Source organism: Manis javanica, chromosome 4 (assembly GCF_040802235.1).
Source record: "Manis javanica isolate MJ-LG chromosome 4, MJ_LKY, whole genome shotgun sequence".
Taxonomy (NCBI): domain Eukaryota; kingdom Metazoa; phylum Chordata; class Mammalia; order Pholidota; family Manidae; genus Manis; species Manis javanica.
Window position 1 is genome coordinate 163,197,637 of NC_133159.1, and position 23,989 is coordinate 163,221,625.

At 50.0% G+C, this 23,989-nt stretch overlaps 2 protein-coding genes across 3 annotated transcripts; both read left to right on the forward strand.

The window, feature by feature from the left end:
* Window positions 1-1,653: 1,653 nt before the first annotated feature.
* On the forward strand, window positions 1,654-15,766 carry HROB (homologous recombination factor with OB-fold). Of its 2 annotated transcripts, XM_073235681.1 has the most exons (11): window positions 1,654-1,892; window positions 2,882-2,932; window positions 5,252-5,312; window positions 6,187-7,374; window positions 8,541-8,624; window positions 9,742-9,882; window positions 10,451-10,559; window positions 10,750-10,835; window positions 11,206-11,331; window positions 12,573-12,687; window positions 14,907-15,766. In XM_073235681.1, the coding sequence occupies exons 2-11, from the start codon at window positions 2,928-2,930 to the stop codon at window positions 14,996-14,998; spliced, it is 2,007 nt and encodes a 668-aa protein (XP_073091782.1). In that variant the 5' UTR covers window positions 1,654-1,892; window positions 2,882-2,927; the 3' UTR covers window positions 14,999-15,766. The 2 variants fall into 2 exon arrangements, with proteins under 2 accessions (XP_073091782.1, XP_017536366.2); XM_017680877.3 differs by lacking the exon at window positions 5,252-5,312.
* Window positions 15,767-19,590: 3,824 nt separating this feature from the next.
* Window positions 19,591-23,650, forward strand: ASB16 (ankyrin repeat and SOCS box containing 16). The gene is given in 9 exon segments (XM_036997292.2): window positions 19,591-19,940; window positions 20,784-20,879; window positions 21,066-21,078; window positions 21,326-21,365; window positions 21,367-21,454; window positions 21,457-21,681; window positions 21,684-21,820; window positions 22,194-22,307; window positions 22,822-23,650. Coding segments are annotated over 9 exon segments (1,200 nt in total). The 5' UTR covers window positions 19,591-19,639; the 3' UTR covers window positions 23,008-23,650.
* Window positions 23,651-23,989: the final 339 nt, after the last annotated feature.

The window sequence follows — 23,989 nt, forward strand, 5'->3', positions numbered from 1 at the left end:
TTTCCAAGTCTAAAATCACAGACAACCTTCTCATCTGTCCTACCTACCCCTCTCTGAAATGTCCTCGGTCCACATTTTCCATTTGCTCCAGCTACTGACCCCAACTCCGCCCAGGTTCTAACAGGAGGTGGAGGCAACAGATGCCAAATTCATTTAACTTAGAAAAGTGATGGAGGAGAAAACACAGGATTTCCCGTTGGAAGATCCTCCACTGAGACACTTTGTGATGCTGAAGAGTCCCTTCCCCTTCTGAGCTTCAGTTTCCTAGTCTGTAAAGTAACACCTGCTGCTTACCCTTCATGGGATTCTTTGTGAAGACAAAATGAACTAAGGTTAAACTTGGAAGCTGTAAACTTCATTGTGCATATTATTCTGCTTGGGCAGTCTGATCTCCCAGCTGGAGCTGACAGAGCCCGAACCCATGGGAAGTCCTATAACTGGGTCTCTAGGACTAGCCACAGCTGGGCAAGATGAGCTTTGTTTGGGATTCCTGCGAGATCAGGAGACCTGTAAATGGGGCTTTGTTCCCCAGCTCAGAAGCACAGAGGCCTTGAGGGAATTCCTAACCTGATTGATAAGAGTTAGGGGTCCAGGTTCCACCTCCCACGGCCATTCTGACATATGACAGGTAACATGGTTCACATGAAGCTATGATGGAAGCCATAGGCTGCCCAGAGGTGAGGCCAGGCCAGGCCCCCTGGGGAGATCCTGGGTTGGCTCCAATCAGATCATTCATAACTTGAATCAGCTACTTTCCTTCTGCCTTCTGAGTCCTCAAAACTATGCAGCCCTAGTTGTCACTCCTGTAGTGACAAGCAAGAAGAGACACTGAAGTAGGACTGAGGGTCATTAACCACAGCAGGCTTTCATGACAAGAGCTGGCCTTTCCAGCTCACTGAGCTCCTGCCCATCCCTTTGCACAACTCTCCTGGACTCTGTCTTTTGACCCGTGTCTCCCTGTCCTGTGAACTTGAAGGCACATGGAGTCTTATTCATTTCTCTATCTCCATTGTCAAAGCACTGTGCCTGATACATAGTAGTCACTGTGTCATTCATTCAATAACTCTATTGAGCATTGTGAATACTGGTGGGGAATCAAAGTTGAACAAGCAAGGTCCCTGCCCTCATGGAGCTCATATTCTAATAAAGAAGACATGTAATAAAAATGTAAACCATGACAATTATAAATTATGAAAAGTGCTGAGAAGTAGATAGTATTGTTATGGGAAAGGGTGTTACTTGAGAGAGAAGGTAACAGTAAGATCTGAGATCTCAACTGAAACATGAAGGGTAAAATGAGCTAGACTAAGAATATGTTTGCTTAATAAATATGTTGCGAGAATAGATGGTTGAATTGATGGATGGCTAAATGAACAGACAGATGAACCAATGGGGCAGCATCATGCTCTAGTACTCAGTCCCTAGTGCGCTTAACACAGGAGAGGAGGGTGGGCAGGATTGGGCATAAGGAGCCCAAGATTGCCAACCTTGCTCTCGCCTGAACGCGAGTTGAACCAGCGGACTGGGCCAGAGCGGCCGCTAGGGGGCGACTGAGAGCCAAACAATTTCCGTTTAAGGCCCGGGCTGAAAGCTGGCGGATCACTGTCTTTTCTTTCGGCGGATAGAAATAGGTCTACCCCTTTAAGAGGGAGGAGACGCTAGAGTGGCGGCGGCTTCGAATGAGGCCTAGAGTGCTGGCCCCCAGCTCCCCGGCGGCCCTCCCTCGGCCCCCTCCCAGGTCGCAGAGGTGCCTCTCTCCCCGACTTCGTCCAGAAACATCGTCTCCCAGACTCCGACCCTCCCTCCCTGGCCAAGTCCGAGTACCTGGCGACGCCTCCAGACGCAGCCTGCCCGGCTAACCCAGCGGCCGAAACCCACCCGTCGTCGCCATGGTAATGCCGCGCCGAGGGCCGCTGAGTTGTGTAGTCCCCCGGGGTCGCGGAAATTGCCTTCCGGGTTCCAGGCCCTCACCCGAACGAGCTTCAGGGCCAGATGAGAATTTAGGTGAAAGCTTGATGGCGTCGGGAGATCTGGGTTCTAGTCTGGGCGTGGCACGGACGTTTCCGGAAACCTTTGGGAAAGCCCTCTCCACCCACCTCCCTGTGGGCCTCAGTTTCCCTCCTGTTGCCTTCCGTCTCTTCTAGGACTTCATCCTTCCCCTAAATGCTTCCCCGTCATGCCTCCTGAGCCTGACCCCCACTCCCTAACCCGTCCACTCTGATCCTAGGACCGGCGGGTAGGTAACCCCAACTGTAGGTTTTTATGAGGTGCTCTGGCCCCTGGGATTAGGCACAGCCCTTGGCTCTGTGTTTGACACACATCTAAAAGCTGACCACAGCAGCCCTCTGCCTAGAAGGAAAGAACTGGACTGGGCATACCACCAGGCTTGGGACCCTAGCTTTTGGGTATTGGACTAGATAGAGGGAAACCATTGGCTTAGCTTTCAGAAACGAGGCCACTGTGCTGGGCATGCTTGGATTTATGCTAGTGTCTCATGTTTGACAAAGGTTCCTCAGGCCAAACCTTTGGGCTGTTACAAAACCCTTAGACCCACGTGCACAGTTTTCTGAGTCTGAAGAGTGACCCACACTCCCTTTGGCAGCCTTCCCTTTGCCTCCTCCCCACTTCCAAGATTAATGCAGAGGGATCTGAGTGGATTATTTTATAAGAAAGGACTCCAAGTCATCTAATTCTTTAAGTAAATCCCATCTCTTTTCTCCTCATCCCTTATTCCTCCCCCAACACTAGCCCAAAAAAACCAAAAACAAACAGTACACCTGATGGTCTTGTTAGAATTGGAAAGAAGCATGGTGAGGAGGACAGAATGTACTTGCAAACAATTATTTCTCTTCTAACCTCAATTGCTTTGTTTTCCTTTCAGGCATGCAGTTTGCAGAAGCTGTTCGCTGTGGAAGAGGAGTTTGAAGATGAGGTAAGGAAGTGTTGGTGATCAGAGACTGCAGAGGAGGTCTTAAGATATAAACACATAGGTCCAGAACATTTTGGAGCAGTCTGTCCCCATCTCCTTTTACTTGACATGTGTATCTTTTTCATCTGTGAGAGGCTGAAAATGATGAGAAATGTAAACAACCTACTTAACTGTCTTAGAAACAAAAAACCAGCAAGATGAGCTGCCTAATTGCCATACCTTTAAAATGTAAGGGTCCTCGCCTGGCAACTGTCACGCAGATGATTTGATTCACCTTCATAATGACATCCTGGAGGTAGGAAGAGCCAGAGACAGCAGTTACTAGATGGCAGGAGGTCTGGGCTCATCAACTGGCTATGTGAGCCAGGGCAAGTTGCTTCATTCTCTGGCCTTCCATTTTCTCTTCTACAATATGAGGAGCTGCCTTCTGCCTCAAATGCTCTTCCTTCCCTCCCTTTGCTCAGAAGATGAGGGATTAGACTAGACCTGAAGCTGGGGCATTTGAATCATCCCTGTGGAGGTCCTGCCATACAACAATTAAATCAGAATTTCTGGGGATGGGGCCAGGCAGTGGTATTTCTAATCTCTGGGTAAAGCCAGAAACCACTGAACTAATGATCTGCACAGCTCTCTTCCCGCTCAGTTCCAGTGGGTATAATTTTGTCTGGGAAGCCCAAAATGCTACCTGAAATCCTTTTCAGAAAGAGGCAGGATTTAAGTGAATAAAGCCCAAAAAAGTAAAGTAACCTGCATAAAAATAGGGTATCAATGGCCAGGATGAGTCTTGGTCCCCTGACTCCAGTCTAATATATATGGCAACTACTAAAATACATTTATAGAATAAAATTGCTCTATTTTATTGTTGATAAGCCATTCAAACCTACTTTTTGCCTCCCAGCACTTTGCTTTAAAAGTCATATTTAGAATTTGTCAAGATGACTGATTTGTGGCTACTGTGGTGATGAGTGCTATACCAGGGATCCTTTCTGGCCACCCAGCCCCACATTCCCTTTCCTTTAAGGCTTTGGAACCTGAGGTTTGAAGGGAAAAACAGACCTTCCTCAGGCCTCTTAAAACTCAGTCTCTGGCTTGTCTCATTCATTGAGGCCCTACGGCATAGTGACAAGGGCATGTAAGGATTCTAGTCCTGGTTTTGTGAAGCTACTTAACCTCTCTGAGTCGCAGTTTCTGCATCCATAAAGCAGGAATAATAATAGTACTTATTTGAACCCTCCTACACTATTGGTGGGAATGTAAATTGGTACAACCGCTGTGGGAAGCAGTATGGAGGTTCCTCAAGAAACTAAAAATAGAAATACCATTTGACCCACTAATTCTACTTCTAGGAATTTACCTGAAGAAAACAAAACCCCTGATTCGAAAAGATATAGGAACCCCTATGTTTATCACCACATTATTTACAATAGCCAAGTTATGGAAGCAACCTAAGTGTCCCATCAGTAGATGAATGGATAAAGAAGATGTGGTACGTATACACAATGAAATGTTATTCAGCCATAAAAAAGGAAATCCTTCCATTTGCAACAACATGGATGGATCTAGAAGGTATTATGATCAATGAAATAATCCAGGCAGAGAAAGACAAATCTGTATGATTTTCACTTATTTTTGGAATACAAAAACAAAGCAAAACAGAAGGAACAAAACAGCAGTAGACTCATAGACACTAACAAGTGACTAGTGTTTACCATGGGGGAGGGGCTGGGTTGGGTGGGTGGGTGGGGAAGGTGAGGGGGATAAAGGGGCACAAAAATTCTCAATCATAGTATAAGTCGGTCACAGGGATAGTAATGCAGCCTGGAGAATATAGTCAGTGATTCTGTTACATCTTTCTGTGTTGACAGTTACTGTACTAGAAGGGGTAAGGATCTAATAATATGAGTAACTGTTGAGCCTTTGTGTTGTATTTTTGAAACCAATACAAGATTATATCAACAATACTTCAGTAAAGAAAAAATAATAGTACCTATTCCAAGGACCATTGTGAGAATTCTGGTAAAATGTTTGTTGGTCCCACCCAGTGAGGTTTCAAATGTTAGATGTTTTTGTTATCACTTGGGGACTTGAGTTTTGTTTTCACAGACAATTCAAAACTGCCAGCTTTGTCAAGGACATGTGTCCTTGTCTTTATCTTTCAGCTTTGGAGATGTGGAATTACAGGCTGAAAAAATGACTGTGAAAGTGACCCTCTTGGGTCTTACCAGGTGATGGTAGGGCTGCTAGGCCAAGCAATGGAATTAAGAGAGAAGGACTGACAACTCAAGTTTCTGCTCCATGACCTGACCTTTTCCCCTTCCCAAGGCAGGTGACATCATATCTGAGAGTGAGCTGTTCAGGGGAAAAGGGATCTATCAACCTCCAGGTCAGCAGGATTCTATTGTTGCTGTAATTCTGATATTATTATTATTATTATTATTATTATTATTATTATTGCTGAATCCTAAGGCAGTCCTGCCAGAGTGTGCTACTCCCCTGGTAATATACAAGCAGGAAAAACCCTTCCTCCGGCTCAGTCAGTCCAATGCAGCAGCAGGGGTGGGGTGGAGGAGACCTTCCTGTCAGTTAAAGCAGCAGTTCTGACTCAAGAAAAACACCTTCAGAACAGGTCTGTTGCTCTTGAAGGTGTCAATCTCACCTTGCTTTCCAACTGGAATCCATACTTAATTTAACTTGCCTAAAAAGCTATATTTAACTTCTGCCTATTTTGCTGAATCTAAGGTGTGTGTGTGTGCGCGCGTGCGCGCGCAGACAAAGACACAGAGAGAGAGAGAGGTGGGGTCAGGAATGGGTTGAGAACAGGCAGTACAACCAACCAGACAGATCCCTTGCATGGGCTGGACACCAGAAAGCTAGTTTTCCTGAGATGGGTGGGTGACCGTGAGTGATTGGTTTGACTCTGGTGCGCTGGTACATTTGCTTCCTCTAGCTACTCCCCAGCTGCGGCCATTCCCCCAAACCCCACTTGGGACCTGGTGCTGTGGGTACCTTTCCTGCCTGAGACTGGAGAAAGAGAAAGAAGCTACCTAAAGACTTAGCCTTAGAGTATTTCTCACAGAAACCTGGTGGTGAGCTCATGAGCAAGGTCAAAGGTAGTAAAAGACTCCACCACGGCCTTTCATGCCTTGGCTCCCTGCTTACATGTCTCTGCACATACATACACACCACATGCCTGAAACTGTGAAAGCAGAGTGTTTCTCGATCTCCAGGTGCCAAGACCCACTGTCTCTTCTTTGTAGGATTTCTTGTCTGCTGTGGAGGATGCAGAGAACCAGTTTGCTGGGCCAAGCCTTGTGACTGGTGGGTGCCTGAGACCTGGCTCTTCCAGGCTGCAGGAAGCTGTGCAGGTCCAGTCTTCCACGCAGCTGCCGTCATGCCCCACTGCTTCTTCAGAGGCCTCGGGCCTGCCAGCCCCGGGGCTCCTCCTTACTACCTCCAGCATGCCCAGGGCTGCCAGGGCTCCACCTTCCACAGGAATACTTCCCCTGAGGCCTGTCTCTACTTCCAGCAGCTGGACTGGTGACCAGAAAAGCATGACACTAACAGAAGTGCTCAAAGAACCAGCAAGACCCCAGTCCTCAGCCTCTTACCCCCTGCTTACCTTTGAGAGCGAACAGCAGGTGATTGGTGGCTTTGAGGGGTCTGAACAAGATGAATTCGATAAGGTGTTGGCAAGCATGGACCTGGAGGGGCCTGGCGTGGAGGTGGCACTTGGAGTCAGCAGTGAGGGCACAGCAGTCCTGCCTACCTGGCAGCAGGAGGACTTAGTATTGGCTAAAAAGGCCCGAGTAGCTGCTCTGAGCCGATCTTGCCAAAAGGGGCCCATGCCCGCCACCCACATAACTGGTATCATTTCAGCCCAGGGTGATCCTTCAGGGCCTGTTGTCCACTGTGGGACCCCACAGCCCCACTTGAGGCCTGGTGCCATGGGGAGTCTTCCTAGCTCAGCTGCCTCGACAGTTCCCGCTGAGCAGCCCCACTGGGAAGTCTGTCCCAAAGGTCCTCCTCTTCGAGGCCCCCAGCCTCTCCAAGCTGCTGACAGGCCTGTTCAGAGCAGCCCTCAAAATCGTTGGTCCAGTCAGTCATTCCAGTCTCCAAATGCCTGCTTAAGTGGCAAACCTCATTTCTGTGGACCACGAACTCCCAGCTCAAGCTGTTCTACTCCCTCAAGGACTATCTCTGGATTATTTCCTCGGGAGCCCGTACGACCCCGAGCTCCATTGTCTTCTGTCGAGTATCCTGTCAGCGCTCCAAAGAGCCCCCTTTCCTCTCTGGTTTCCCAAACAGCACTGCAGACGCCCATAGTCACCAACCACCTGGTGCAGCTGGTCACTGCTGCCAACCGGACACCCCAGCAGCCCCCCCACCCCCCCACCCGTATCAAAACACGCCGCTTCCCTGGCCCAGCCGGGATCCTGCCTCACCAGGTGCGTGATGACAGCTTCTCTGGCAGAAGCCAGAGCCATCCAGGACATCATGGAGTGAGGGAGAGAAGCTGAGTTCCAGCAACATCCAGCCCCGGCGTATCTTCACTCCCAAGGGGGAGTGAAGAAAAGGTGGAATTGCAGGGGGGTGGGGGAGCTTTCAAGGTGTGGAAGAAGTCAGAAGAAGTGGGAGGTGCTTAAGGTGCTGAGCACTTCACAATTTTCATGCTTTTGTTGAGCACCTACTGTTTACTAGCACTGGGGCAGGGACAGTCATTCAATTATATTTACTAAGGACTTGTATGCGTTGAGCAATTTACTCAGAACTGAGAATATAGAGAGTAAAATGGAAATAGTTTCTGTTCTAAGGAGCTTGTAGTGTAAAAGAAGCAAATGGGAACAAACTGACACATAAAGGCACAATGTAATTCTGTAGAGGTCATCCCCTGGGTGCCGGGGAGACCCTGGGTGTAGGAGGTTAACAGGTGTGTGTGTTGGAGGACATAACAGCAGTGGGAAGACGGCACAAAGATTTAAGAACAGGATGCTCTCGCAGATCTGCGGAACAGTGTTGTGGCTGGGGTGTGGGGTCAACATGTGGAAGCTGGGGCTGGGCTGAGTGTGGCTTACGGCAGTGGTAGAGGGACAGGACCCATCAACCCAGTCTTGGGTCAGATCCCAGATAACTGGACGCTGAGGATATGGTCTGGTAGTGATAGGTGCGCCACTTTGCTTGCATTTTAAGGGCGTTTGAAACATTTTCTACATGTTACTTGCTCTTCCCTAGCACTTTAAGAGAATTCAAAGAGGACATCTGTATTCCTCCTGGACTGAATCTCTGTAGGGAATGGTTGGGTCCCTGAGAAGGGGCTGCGGGAAAGCTGCCCCTTTGCATATCACAGGCCCCTCTATTGGGGTCATTGCCCTCTTCAGGAGGCCCTAGGTTTTGCTCCCAGGCAAGCTCCAGCTTCCTCACATTCCCAAAACAATCCCCAAAGTGTCTTTTTTGAGCTGCCAGCGAGGCTCCTGAGACTTCGTTAGGAGAGATGTAATATGTGTTAATTGTCCCTGATAGTTTCCTGAGCTCATTATGTAACCCAGACAAGAAGCTGTACTTGTAAATAACAACTGCTGAGCTTGCTCTTGCCTCCTCCTCTCTCCTGTTGCAGCACAGTGGGAAGAATCTGGAGGAGATCATGGTTTCCACACCCCAGACTCCGACTCATGGGGCGCTAGCTAAATTCCGGACAGAGGTAACCAATTCCAGGCAAATGTTAACTTCCTGGGCATCATTTAAGAGTGAGGGATATCCCTGCAAGTTTCAGGAGGTGAGAAAGTTGATGCCTCTAGGCCACTCCCTGGGATTGCACACCTAAGGGCATTTGGGGAAGGCAGTTTGGGGATATGGCAATCTTACTGGCATAAAACAAAGCCTATCCTGGCATCTACTGGTCTATAACCAATGCCATGGGTCCAGCCTTTTTTCCCATCTAAGAAAAGCCCAGCTAATCCTTCCTCAGGGGTGGAGACTATAATAAGTATTAGGAAATTGTATCTCAAGAACGCTTCCTTAAATTTCTGGGAATTGAGCTGGCAGGGATCGGTCTTCTCCTTGCCTCCAGTGGGTTCCCTTTTGGTGGATGAGAACCATCCTCCAGCCTCGCTGGGATTCTGGCTGACCTGCCCTCCCCTCAGACCCACTTTTTTTTTAAATTAAGATATCATTGATATACACTCTTCTGAAGGTTTCAGGTGAAAAACAATGTGGTTACTACATTCACCCATATCATCGAGTACCTCCCACACCCCATTGCAGTCACTGTCCATCAGTGAGTCACTACTTGCCTTAGACCCACTTTTGCTTTCAATTTTCTCTAGCCGTTTTTCTCTTGGCTGCAATTCCAGAGAGCCACCATTTCAGATCCAAGCGTAAATAAATACTCATCTGGATTCAAAGCATTTTTTAATATAAGGAGGTTAATAGAGCCACAGGCATCCCAATTAAAATACAACTTGTTTTGAAATGACTAAGGCACTCTGGGACTGTGCAAGTGTATGTGGGGCTCCTAGCTCTAAGACTTTTCAAGTCTTTTACAAGAGGCAAGTCTTTTGTAAGTGGTTCTACTCTGGATAGCCTTTTGCTTCAATGTAATTTAAGTCAGGACCTGATTTAAAATAAAGAGCACCTTTGCTGTTGCTGCTGAGTGAAAGATACGATATGCAATGAGATTTCACATACCACTTTCTAACCTGGAAGATGAGAGAGAAACTGCGGCCTCTGTGCTACAGGAGTTATCTTCATCTCCTGCCCCTCCAGCTGTCTCAGTCAGGGATCCATTAACACAGGCATTCTCTGCTCTGTGGTGACAGATTGTTACGAGTTCCCAGGCATCAGTGGAAGAGGATTTTGGGCGAGGACCATGGCTGGCCATGAAATCTGCTCTGGGCCTGGATGAGAGAGACCCCAGCTGCTTCCTCTGTACCTACAGCATCATCATGGTGCTGCGGAAGGTAAGGCTCCTGGTATGAAGATGAGACCATTTTTATTCCTTTCCCTAGCCTGCAGTCCCACTCCCCCTTAGGAAAGGGACTCTGTTTGCTCCCTCTCCCTGCAAACCTGTCTCTGCATAGCACCCTGAAGTCTCTTTGGTTGTCTTCCACACTCACCTTCTCACTACTATCCACAGTACTGGCCATAAGCAGAAGGAGAGAGTAGGCTATGGGCCATGTCTGTGCATATCCAGGCCCTAGATGGGGTGGGATCAGCACCCTTAGCTCTTCCCAGAGGTCAAGGGTCAGGTGCAGACACATGTTAGTACATGTGCTAACATATCCTTGCCTGCCATGGTAGAGCTCTGTATGAATATGTACACACTCAAGAAAGGAGGCAGGGAGAGAAATGAAGGACCTGCCAGCTCCAGGTTTTCCAGAGGGAGATGGGATGAGCCCTTTAAACCACCCCTTTGCCCTCCACAAAGGAAGATCATCACACTTGTCTGCCCTTCTCCCACCCCCTGGTCTGCCCTGCACACTTGGGAACCTTATAGGCATACTCAGCAAATGCCTCTCTTGTAACCAGGCAGCCCTGAAGCAGCTTCCCAGGAACAAGGTCCCCAACATGGCAGTGATGATCAAGTCCCTAACTCGGAGCACAATGGATGCCAGTGTGGTTTTCAAGGACCCTACGGGTGAGGAGTTAGGTCTTGGGAGTGTCTGATGAGTGGCCTCCATTGAGGTCAGGAGGTGAGGAGGAGTCATCCTCTCCATCTGCAGATGGGAAGATTGAGGCAATGAGCAGCCTGCTTCCCAGCGAGCGCCCAAACCAGTCACTTGCACTGTCCTTGACCCTGAGACTGATGGGCCATGTGGTATTTGCAGGAGAAATGCAGGGTACCATGCACAGGTTCCTGCTCGAGACACGCCAGAATGAGCTGAAGCCTGGTTCAGTGCTGCTGCTAAAGCAGGTAGGGGGGCTCCTTTGGAGACCTGCTCACCTTTCCTCCCACCCTGGAGAAGGCCCCCAGGTCACCTGTATGGCGTCTTTCCCTCCCAGGACCCAGGCAAGGGGTGCTAGACCCTGTGCTAGACCCTGGCTTACTGGAGCTGAGTAAAGGCCTGACTCCCATTCTTAAGGGCTGGTTGGGGATGGGGCTTGTGCCATGAGGTGAGGAGGATGTAATAAGTGGTTCTACTCTGTCACCAGGGATGGGACAGGAGCAATTTGTGTGACACTGGTACAGCAGTCACCAAGGAAAAGGCAGGTGGGGACCAGGTGGCCATCTGGCAGCACCTAGCACTCCATCAGGGCACTGACCTTCCCTTCCTCAATTCCAGATTGGAGTGTTTTCTCCTTCACTCAGAAATCACTACCTCAACGTGACACCCAACAACCTGGTCCATATTTACAGCCCAGATTCTGGGGATGGGAACTTCCTTAAGCCTCCTCAGCCTTTCCCCAAGGTAAGAGGAACAAGATGGAATGGGGACTGGTAGAGCCATTTTCTGCCTATATCTTCTGATATCTTGCCCTCCACCCTGAGGAGCAGAGGTGTGGAGAGATGCCTTTGGGGACAGGGCCACCTCATCCTGTCCCTGGTCCAGCTGCCTGCCAGATGGCACAGTAACAGGACTTAGAGAAACATTCTGAGTGTCTGGTTAGGAGGGTTGAACATCAGAGAGGGTTGGAGTCACTTCTGAACTAACCAAGTTGAGGGTCCACCATAGGGCAGTGGCCCTCAGGAAGTGACTAAGGGGCAGATTTGCTACAGGTGGCGATGCAGAGAACAGTGAGCTGCAGATGGCCTGTCAGGTGAGCCACACACCCGCTTTGGGATCTGAGAGAGACTGGGGGTTCCAGGCAGCTCCACTCCAGGGTAAGGGTACAGAGCCTGGCCTTGACTTGGCACACAGTGTCCCCTCTGTGGCCACCCCCACCCTTCCTGGGATCCTAGGCTGGGGGTCAGGAGACCTGGGTCATGTCCCCGCTTCGCTGGTAATCTGTCACATGACCTCAGGCAAGTCCTGTCCTCTCCCTTGCTGTTGCTTCATCTGTAAAATGAGTGGGTTAGACTCTGACTTCTTGTCAGGTTTTACCTTTAGCTCTAACTTGCTATTTCCACTTCTCTCATCTTCCCCTTAACCTTCCACATTCTCTCAAAATACCCCCAAAGTCATCTTTATTTTTGTTTTCAGTTTCAAGTCATCCATACTCATGGAAAAAATTGCAGTGGTACAGAATAAAGCAAAACATGAAATTTACCCTTCCCTACTCCCATGCCCTAAAGCTAAGTAACCATGGTTAAGGGTTTAATTACTAATTTTAATTACCTGTCCAAATATTAGCTAGTTTGGGGATTGTTAACAGCTAATTTTTAATCCCAGGCTAACTTCTTACCATATTTCTAAATGGCCTTTTTACTCTCTGCTCTAGTTACATAGATTCCCTAAAACATCAGCTACCAACAGAACTAGGAAAGAAAATCAGCCCATAAAGTGTTTTATTTTTTAAATTATCTGCTGTTTTGGGTATTTGGCATTTCAGCTCCCTTTTGCAACATGGGTGTGGATGGCTGGCCCTTGCCACACTCCATTCTGTCTTTCCTGAGGACCTACTTATTCCTTGGAGGTTGTCTAGGCAGAAATGGTACTATCTGAGGGATTTCAGAGACACAGGCCTTGGTAACTGGATCCTCTGTCCCCAGGATTCAGGAAGTTTCCATGGCCTCCAACATGAAAACATGAAGGCTAGAAAAGGCCACATAACAGCACGGAACCCAGACGCAGGAGCACCCTCTGAGGAAGAACTCCCAGAAGCAGGTAAGAAAGGCAGCCTGCCCAGGAATAAAGGACGTTCTATTTCCTCTTGAACAGCTCAGCCAGATTGTTCTGGCTGCTTCTTGTTCCTCCCTCTGTGAGTCTTTGGATCTTATGGAACTTTACAGAAATCAGATGTGGTGTCTTCTCTGACAAGACTGTAAGCCACACACTAATTAACAGTGTAAGAGGGGCCACATGAAGCCAATAGAGTGTGACCCTCAGACCTGCACAATTCAGAGCCATGTGCTGTTAGCTACAAGGAGGAGATGGACTGGCACCATCCTTGTGCCATGCTCTGAGTCTTTTGTGGGCTCATGGCTAGACCACAGAGGCAGATTTCCCCAACCTAAGTTCAGAAGCCCTCCAGACAGCACTGACAAATCAGACATCCATGGGTTGGGGTGGGATGAGGATACAGGTCTGCGAGGCCCGAATACAGACCTCTCAGGGAGGGCCAACTTCTTCCTAAGGAGGTAGCATCACCCAGGTGAAGCTCGCATAGCCCAGGTCTGGTCCTTGGCTTTGGATTCCATAAATTCTATCCTGCCTGGCCCCAAAGTTCATAGGATTATGGATAGGTGTCCCACATTAACCAAATTCACAGGAGATGATGGATAAACCAGAGTCCATTTATTTGTATCTTATGAAAAAGTATTTACTCCTTATGCTGGGATCTTCTCTGGATCTTGCATTCTCTCCTTATAAGTAAGCTTGATGACAAGCCAAACCATCACCAGGAGGTTGCTAGTGGTCATGGAATAAGAGTGAAGAGAGTTGCCTGGAGATTGTGGCTGGTGTCACATTCACATCTCTACTGTAGGGACAGACCTGCCAAGCAGGCAGCTGCTAGTGGTGGCTGGACAGGGCTCGGAGATACAAAGATTCATTCTTTATATATATATATATATATATATATATATTTAATTAAGTATTATTTGTATATACTCTTATGAAGGTTTCACATGAAAAACAATGTGGTTACTACATTCACCCATATTATCAAGTCCCCCCCACATACCCCATTGCAGTCACTGTCCATCAGTGTAGTAAGATGCCACAGAGTCCCTACTTGCACAAAGACTCATTCTTACTTTGACTTTAGGTGTCCTAGGCCCACACTGACTGCTCATTCCCCTTCATCTAACATAGTGTTTCTCCAAATACTATAGTGTATATCCAAATACTGTGGCTAGTGAGGGGCAACTTTTTTTGTTATAACCAAATTCTAGCCCTGCTTTCCTGAGTACAGTGCTGGCCCCCCTAATTAAATTTGGAATGGCCCCAAGCTGACTCCTATCCTTCCAGGAGCAATGTTTATCGAGTCCTGTGCGCCGGCCCGGGTCCTAGTGTCTGCAGGTTAGTTTCCAGGCTGACTGAGTCTTAGGGCTGCCTGATTCCATCCGTTAAGCGGGAATTTCCTGATTGGAAGCTGTTGCTGTGGTGTCAGATGGAATTTTGAGTATGCTCACCAAGGGCAAGTTGTCTGACCTCTTTAAACCCTGTTCTCTCAGGTGAAGTGGGGATTATAACCGGAAGTACCATGGATTCCCTACGAAGGGGTACTGTGAGTCTGAATGAAGTGATGAGTGTAACACGTGTGGCCCTGTGCCTGGCACAGAGCAAGCACTTAGCAAGTGTTAGCTGCTGTTGTTAACAGTAATAGTAGCATAGGGATTACGAAGGTCAGCCCTGTTTCTAGTTCTCAGCTACAGGCCCCATGCAAGAACTGTAGTCAGGAATAGTGACTTTTATTTCCTGTGCCCACAGAGGCACCTTGGGGACACGGATGATGTTGTCTCCCACTCTTCAGGGGAGAAACCAGATTAATGAACAGCGTGGTTCTGTACACCTCTAATGCCTTTTCCCAGCTTTATTTCTCCCCTACCCCATGAGAGGGCTGCATTAGGGGACATCTGAAGCCTTTCTTCTCAAGCACTGTGCATGTCTCTGGATGGGAAGAGACGAAACATTGAAGCCCCAGGGGAGCCTCTTAACAGAATGGTCTTAAGCGCTTTGCTGTGATGGGTATGTGGCTAACAGGGAAGATGGAAGGCAGGCTAGCCTCAGGCCCATTAGCACAGGCACCACTGCCCAGAGGGAGCCTCCTCCCCGACTGTGCAGCCAAGTCCAGGCCCTCCTGAAGGGCAAGAGCTTTGGTCCTGAGTTACGTGGAACCCTAATGTGTCACTAAATCTACTTGCCTCTCCATTCCCCTGCAGATGACCTGGATGGACTCCTGAGTGAGCTCCCTGAGGACTTCTTCTGTGGGACCAGCGGTTGGGACTGCTCCAGGGCAGGGCACCCACCCTGAGCCGAGCACCTCTCAGCACCCGGGCAAAGCTCTGGTTGTGTCTGATAATGTCCAAGGTTGAGAGGAAGACAAGCAAAACTGGAGAATAGACGAAGCTCGGGACTTCTGTGGCTACCTCCGCCTGAATGCTTTCCCAGGAATGCCTCACCCCTCAGACTCTGCACTGCCACCCCTTTGGCTCTCCCTCTGGCCTACCAGGACTTGGCCCCAAGCTGGCTCCCTGGCCCTCTGTCCTCCAGGGTCTTGGGTGCATTGCTCCTTCTTCTGCCAGCAGGGAAGGTGCATCACTCTCCCACCTCAGCTTGACTTTAAAGTTAGACAGCTGGCCCAGTCTCTTAACTCCCTAATTCCCGGACAGCCGAGGAGCCACGCCACAGCAGCAGTGACCTGTCCCCTTGGGCAGGGAAGGAACACACTCAGACTTCCCTGGGCTTTGTCTCTTGAGGCTTGTAGCTGTCCAGCTTGCCTGTACCCAAGGTTCCCAGGTGTGGAGGCAGGGGAGTGGCCGTTGTGCCATGTTCTGAAATAAAGCAGCTGCCTGCTTCACCTGCGTCTCTCTCTTTTCCACCCCTGCTTCTGCTTGTCCTGTCTGCCCTGCCAGTGGCACTTTGGGCCAGGGAAGAGCCACACTACTCATTTTCTTTCTCTTTCTCTCTCTTTATTTAAATAAGCTTTTTATTTTGGACAGTTTTAGATTTATAGAATTATTATGAAGGCATTACAGGGAGTTCCCATGTACCCCACATCCAGTTTCCCCTGTTATTCCCACCTCACATTAGTATGGTAAATTTGTCACAACTGAAGAACCAGTATTGATCCATGATTATTAACTGAGCTCCATACTTTATTCAGATGTACTCAGTTTTTCTGTTCTGGGACCCTGCATTACATTTGTCATCGTGTCTCTTTAGGCTCCTCTTGAGGCTGTGACAGTTTCTGAGACCCTTGCTTTTTATGACCTTGAAAGCTTTGAGAACTTTGGGTTGGGCATACTGTCAGATGCTCTTCTATTGGAAATTGATGTCTTTTCATTAGCAAACTGGGGCTATATGTTTTGGGGAGGAAGATCACAGACGCAAGGTCCTATTCTCATCACATCATAAAAAGGGCTGATGTTGACCTTGATCACCTGGTTGAAGTAGGATTTGTCAGGTTTCTTGACTAAAGTTACATACTGTTTCTTCTCCCTTTCCGGACTGCCCTCCTTGGAAGGAAGTCACTATGTGCAGCCCACACTTAAGGAATGAGGAGCTATGTTCTGATTCCTTAAGGACAGAGTATCTACATAGATTATTTAGAATTCTTCTGCATGGGAGATTGGTCTACTCTCCTTCATTTTTTATTCAGTCATCCATTTATATCAGTATGGACTCCTGGGTATTTATTTTATACTTTGGGCTCTAATTCAATACTAGTTTATTTATTTTGTTGCCAAGTAACTCTTTGTCACTGTAGCTTTCTATACTACCTTTCAGACCAGAGTTGGGAAAGGGGCATGGTCAGGGGGTAAAAAGCCTAATCATACCAAGTTGTCAACCTTGTTTTCTGTAATAAAGGGAAGAAAGGAAGAACCTCCCAATTTATGGTTATGGGGTGTGGGTTAAAGATCCCAGTTTGACCACCTGCCTGCCCTGCCTCAGCCTTGGCCTTCACCAAACACCCGTGAGTCTGGGGCCTCCAGTGTGCTGCTCTGGGGGAAGATACTAATCTCCCTTTTCCCAGACAGGCTGATGTGAGCAAGTGCTTTAAGAACTCCATGTGTAGCTGGTCGCAGGTCGCAGTGGGGCCCTGTTCTAGAAGACTTGTGTTCCAAGCCCACGAGCAAGAAGAGACAAATTCACTAGCACCCTTGCCCCTTCACACTACCTGAGCAGACCTGCACTTCTTTCTCCTCAACCCACTGCTGATAACTCCTCAGTTCTGCCTGCATAGCTTAGAGTTGGGCCAGATCCTACCTATGCTGTGTGGTCTTCTGCACCTAAGCCACCGCGTGCCCCTGGCCTGCAGAGGCCTTCCCCACCCAGCCTCCTGGGGCCCTAGTGTCCACTGCTCACAGTCCTGACAGATGCCCTGGTTTCCTGTGGTGCTTCATCTCCCCACAGGCTCTGAGTTTTAGAAGGCAGTAGAGGTGTCCAATCGCCTGGCACTGTTCCTGCCTGTCGAATTGGGTTCCCTGTGGGCTCCTGTGTGGGTTGAGGTAAAGGCCTCCTTTTTTGGCCCTCAGGAAATTAAGGCTAAGGACAGGCGATAACATGGTATCTCTGGGGCCTGAGCTTTAGTCAGGGCATCTTCGGGCATATGTGACGAAGGCTGCAGAGACTCGGGTGCACATCCCTGGGCCCCAAAGGCCATGACTATTGTGTGTCTCAGGAGGAAGGAGACACCCACCCTGCTTTTGGCCCAACCTGCCTTGCCAGCTCCCAACTCTGGGAACCCAGCTGTGGGTGCTCAGCCTGGCCGTTGGCGGGGCAATTAAAATATCGAATGGGTTCCAACAGAGTTAATCACAGCTGCTTTTTATAAAAGTGCCTTTCTCTGAGGATCTCCAAACCCTCACTGCACATGATCTCATTCCTCCTCTGGGATCCCCCACCCTGGATGCCACCACCAAGCTGGGGCCAGAGTGGGTGAACGGCAGAGTAAGGGCAGTGCTGGAAGCAGTCAGGCTTCCACCCACTTGGGCAGGCTGATAAATGTTTGCTGTGGCAGAGGACAGGGGCCCTCTGTCAATGCGCTACACATAAAAAGCCAGCCTGCTACGAGCAAGTGCTTCCAAACACAATGTCCAGACGTACCATGTGACAGGTCCTGCTGGATACCAGATATCCAACCAAATAAATTCAGGTCCTGCTCTGGAGCCCACATCTGGCATGGCAGACTGTTCACAGTACACTGAAACAGGGGCTTTACAAAAGGCATATGAAATCGTTCAGGAGCATGGGTTGGGGAGCGGCTGGAACTGTAGGGGTGGGGGACCTGGGGTTGCCATAGGAATGTCTCCCAGAGCAGGTGACCTTTGAGGTAGACTTTGAGTAATGAGGCAGAGGGAATTCCAGGCAGAGGGGAAGGGTGAGGAGCCACATGGGAATGCTATGTGGTTAGAGCAAACCAAGGAATCGGGCTTAGTTGGAAAGGACAGGTGTCAAAGTCAGCCAAAGTTTCATGCTTGAAAATTAGCTGTTTTAGATCATTCCATCTGGGCTGTGAAACAGAGGGAACGTGGCCAGATGGAAGAGCATGAGGTAGGACACTGGGCTGTCCAGGTTAGAGGCATTGAGGTGGTGAATGGGAGCTAGAACTTAACTTCGTGAGGAGACCAGGGAGATGAAGTTAGGGATAACTGAGCAGGCGCTGCTGCCTGGCAGGGAGGAGAAGGACAGTGGGCAGAGGAGCCGGTAGCGGGGGTGGGGTGGGGGTGCAGCACGATGGCAGACCAGCCCTTCCCTGAATGGCCATGGGGTCAGCCTGCTGACACCCTGTGAGCTCCAGGTTAGGAGACCTGAGGCCAGGGCTGGCCTTCCTCCCTCCTTTCCCTTCCGCGGCTGGGCAGCCTCCCGACTTCGTGCTGTTTCCCAGCCTCATTCTTCCCCCTAGAGGCTCCTCCTGGAAGCAGAGCCACGCTCTCCCGAGGGCCAATGGGTCTGTGGTTTGAAAGTCTGGTCAGAGTCCCCAGAGTTGTGAAGTCAGCCCCTTGGCCCTCCTCAGGCAGGCATGTGAGCCCTTTCAGGTGCTGGGGGGAAAAAAACAAGACTCAGTGAAGGCGGTTTCTTGAGACCATGCAGCCCTGCTTGGGGAGTGGGGAGAACCTCACAACTGTCTTCACCCTCACATGACCACAGCAGCTGGAGCCAAAGTGTACCGTCTGTGGAGTCAGGCCTCCTGGTGTCCTAGTCTTGGCTCTGCTCCTTACAAACTGTGACCTTGAGCAAGTTGTTTTACTTTACTAAGCCTCAAGTTCCTCATTGGTAAAATGGACATAAGACCACCCATCTCAGAGATGTTCAGCTGTGACATTTAGCCTGATCATGTAATTTATTGTCAGAACCAAGCTTACTGTTTACCTAGCAAGTCAGGAAGTACGGTCACTGGAGTGAGGATGGATATAAAGGTGATTTAAATATTGTAAAGCCCCGTGCATATATGTGCAGAGTTACTGCTATTATTACAGATCCTGGGAAGAGCTGTTCAAACTCTCTCCCTACCTGCCCTTCGTCCTTGGGCTGGGGTGTGCCCTCCAGCCCACATCGGAGAGTCTGGGGACTCTGGCTCTTCCTCCCTCTCTTGTCCACCTCCCTATTGACTGTTTCATGCATCTTGCACCTTGCCAATCCAAGACGCTCAATCCAGAGAAATGAGAGGATGCAGACCCTGGGGTTAGGGGTGGCCTCAGCTGAGGGCTGACTGCTCAATTGGAGGGTATCAGCAGGGGTAGGGGTTGGCCCAGCACCTTCTCTGTACCAGGGTCATGACTCTGGGCAACTCATGTTTATCAGAGCAGGGAAGGGCCTATTTATAGCCCCAGCTGCTCCTCTCTGGGTCATCAGTGAGGGGGCAGGGTGGCTCCCAGAGCAACAGTGGTAGCTAGGCTGAGGACACCTGGCTCTGCCCAGCTGCCACTGCCCAGACCCCTGGCCCCTACCCATGGCAGAGAAGACCTTCCCTTTCACCTCCTCCACACCGCACGCTCTCCGCCTGCAGCGGGAGTGGCTGGAGTGGGAGGACTGGCAGCGGGCAGCGGTCCAGCAGTGCCAAACCTACAGGTGCCCCCCAGGTTCCTGGGCCCAACTCACTAGGCCTCGCCGTTCCTGCTGAGACTCTGCTGTCCACAGTGCCCTGTTCTTTGGCGACCTGCAGCAGGTCCAAGCCCTGTGCCAGGGTGAAGAGGCTGGCAACATGACTGTGGAGACTGTGAGCCACCAGCTGGCCTGGTCAGCTGGACAGGGTAGGGAGTACCAAGTTGGGGCACAAGTAGAGGGAGAGAAAAGAGGGAGCAGAGTTGGGAGGGGGAGAGTCTCGGCCCCATCCCCTCTCTCCAGACGTTAGGCTGGACCATCCCTTCCTGCTGCCCATTCTAACTCCCTCTTAAACAAGAGATGAGGCATACGTCATGGTTTGTGGGTCTTTCTGGAATTAAAATTATATTAACATACTAATTACATAGGAACACAGTTATGTTCTAATGCAATTTTTTCTCTGAACATATATCCACACATACAATTATTTTTTCTTTCATGGAATGAAATTGTACTCCATATTTTATTCTATGATCTTGATTTTTTTTCATGTAACACATATGTGAGAATAGTTCTACTTACTAGAGCCCTATTGAGTGAGTTTTTCAGTGTGATTTAAATTTAGTATTTAGAGATACAAATTAACCCATGATTAGAATTTACCAAGGAAATAAATTCAGTAGTTTAGGGATAACTGGCTACTACTCAACCCTTGGCCTCTGAGCAAAGCATCTACTGGACATGTGCTCTGAAGGGTGAGCTGGAATTCTGGCCATTTTGGGGAAGAACACTTAGTCATCAGGGGTTCATCAGGGCTGATAAATCTGCTCCTAAGTTTCCAATGGCTACCACTGTGGCTTTTTAATTATAAATTACTATTAGTTTAGTGTTATCATTCATTTAGTGTGCTGTATATTGGTTTATCCCACGGTGGTTAATGACTCCTATTTATTTCAACAGTGTTCTGGACAGAAATTTTTCCAGGAACTAGAAGACTGTGAAATGTGCTCCTTAAAACCTGGTGTTTGTTGTTTGGTTCTGTTTTCCCTCAGGGAGAGTGGTGCAGGCAGGCCCCCCAGTGACCTCCTTGCTTGAGTGGGTGTGGCTCTTCTGGAAGAGTGATCCTCATGTTTGGAGGCAGGAAATAGGTATTAGAACTTTCATTTCTTTTTCTTTTTTTGGCTCATAGTGCACACAGTGGTGGGTTTTCAAAACTTTTAGTGCTATCAGAATGTTAGGAGACCGGAGCTCTGGGTCCCAGTCCCACTGGGGAGTAATAAGGTAGAATCTGGGAGGGACTGTTTGAGTATTACTGAGTACTAATTCTGGCACAGTCACTAACTTGCTGTGAGCCTTTGACCACACTGTGACCTTCCTGAAAACTGAAAATACTCCTGGTGCCTTTGATGGGCCTTCCACCTCCGCTGTCTGTCCTGGGGCGTCTGTGAGTCTGATAGTGGACACCAGGCTCCTCTCAAGGGGTGGTGGGGGGTGTAGGAATAAAGAGGGTAAGGGATGACAGCAGGCTGACAGGTTCTCAGACCAGGCCTTGGTCCCTCAGGATTTGTCTCTGGGCCTTGGGCCTTGCCCCTAGATGCTCCAAGCTGCTGCTGGAGGCAGGAGCAACTGTGAATGGATTGGGCAGAGCAGGACAGCGAGGTGATGCCCCTGCAAGTGGCAGCAACGCGAGGCCTGGAGGACCACATGGCTCTCTACCTGGAGCACTGGGCGACATGGGCCTGCGGACCAGCCAGGGCGGGACGGCCCTGAACGCAGCGTGCGCAAGGGCAGAGGGTCCAGGTGGCAGCTGGCAGCACCAGGCAGTGGCGCGCCAGCTCCCAGAGGCAGGAGCTGATGCCTGGGAAGCTGGGTGCAAGTGCCACACGCTGCTGTACAATGCCTGTGCCAACGGCTGTGGGGGCCTGGCGGAGCTGCTGCGCTCCACAGGGCCTGCGCTGGACTCCCCAGCGGGGTGAGCCACACTCCCATGGACTGTGTCCTGCAGGCAGTCCAGGATCCCCCCAACGGGGAGCCTGGGGTCCTCTTCACAGTGCTGTTGGACTACAGGGCCCAGCCTGTCTGCCCTGAGGTGTGGGGAGAGGGCCTGGGAAAGGAGGCTCCAGCTGGGTGGGAGACCTTGAGGCTGGAATTGCCCTGCTGTGGGGGAAGGGCCAAGAGAATGAGAGCACCCCAGAGGTCTGTCCCTATCTTGGGAAGGACCAGTGAGGGCTATAGGGGAGGATGTCCAGAGCAGAAAAGAGCTCTCAAAATAATTGGCTGGGGCCAAGAGGTTGGAGCACACTTGTAAGTGGGGTAAACTGAGGTATAGGAAAGGATGAAGAGAGACTCAGACCTTAGCCTCCCAAATTTGGGTGTGTGTGGGACTTTGGCTTAGGCTGGACTTTGGTCTGTCCTTCATTGGGAGAGGCATGGTGCCCTTGCAATCCTCTTTCGATTCTTAGATGCTGAAACACTGTGCCAACTTCCCTTGGGCCCTGGAAGTCCTGCTTAATGCCTACCCTTGTGTCTCATCCTGTGATACCTGGGTTGAGGCAGTGCTCCCAGAGCTGTGGCAAGTATGTCCATCCCAGGGGCACTGCTCCTTCCTGGGCCCTGGGAGAGGATAGGAAGGATGAGTCCCAGGTCTATCCCTCCAGGATGGGCTTCCTGGAGGGAGGAACATGAGGGCCCCTGGGCCAGAGGGTGGGCAGAATGAAACCCCTGGGTTCCAGGGGCTCCCTGCCCTCCAGCAGCTCAGAACAACCTTTAATTCCACACTCCTCTCCAGCCTCTCTCTCATCTGCATCAACACATTTCTCAGGTATTTCTGACTCAGTGGGCACTGTGCCAGCATCTTGGAGTGGGGTGGGGTACAGACATGGCTGAGACCCTGCCTGACAGTGTGGTCCCAGCTTCCATGGCCCCTGCAGGGTTTCTCTAGCTCTGAATCTGAGTCCTCTAGCAATGTACCAAATATCCAGGTGGGTGCATGTTGTAGAATCCCAGAGCCTCCACCACTAAGTTGCCACCAGATGGAAGGACAGAGTCAAGGGTGTTGGGCCATCTGACCCTGTTCCATTCCTGGACTAGGAGCATGAAGCCTTTTACATCTTGGCCCTGTGCAGGGTGAACTAGCCCAGGAAGCTACAGCACCTGGCCCGGCTGGCTGTGCATGCTCAGCTGGGTAGCCACTGCCAATAGGCTGCTGCCCACCTCCCACTGCCCCTGCTCCTTAGGGACTATCTGCTGCAGCACGCAGAGGGGCGCATCCAGTGAACTTCATGTCAGGCTGCTCCAGAGCTTGTTCTGTGCCCTCCATCTGTCATCCCTCCCACCCACCCTGGCCCTCTTGTTCACATTCCGCATGCCCTCCTGAGCCAGCTCATCCCTCCACTGGCTTCTTGAGCCACCTGCTGGTCTCCAGCCCAACTGCAACTTCAGCTTCTCTCTCCCCTGGGAAGTTCTGCAGACTTAGCCTTTGCCCACCTTCTCCTCCTTTGCTTATGTGGATGGCCCCTCCATCTGCCCAGTCCCCAAGCCAGGAGGGAGTGATCCTTGTTGCCCCCTCCCTTGCCACCCATGTACCTGTTTGGTCTGCTAAAGAGTGACAGACTCAGCATTGCCGCTTCCCAACCTGCCTTTGTCACTTGAAGGGAGGACCTCACTGACTGGCCTTAGAAATCCATGTCTTGCAAGGATGTAGAACAATCTTTGGGAATCATAGCTCTGATCATGCCCTTCAGTGGCTCCTCACAATCTTCAGATCAAAATAAAAATTCAACAAGGCAGACAAAGATTCTAGCCGCTGCCTCTGCCAAGCTCTTTTGGCCTCCTGATGTGCCTTCTCCCTTCTGAGGTTCATGTAATCCAGCCTTAGCAAACTAGAACCAGTTTCTGGAAATGACCTGCTGTCCTTTGATTCTAGGTGTCTGCATGTGCTGTTCCTTCTGCTTGGTATACATACCCTTCCCCATTGTCTGTCCTGGTTGAGGCTGATTTGATCCTCAAGACTCAACCCAACAGCACTCTCTCTGCAGAGCCTTCCTTGTACTTATTTAATTAAGAGCCTGTGTCTGCCTCAACTAGGCTGAGACTGGGACTATATTTCTTGAAGAGGCATTTCATAAATGGTTGTTGAGGGAGGAATAAGTTCATGATGCCTGGAACCCATTTACAGTGGTGTCCCCTACCCCCACCTCTAGTGACTCATGGTGTCTTAAACAATGGTCAGTAGTACACTTGTAGTCTCTGAGGGCCT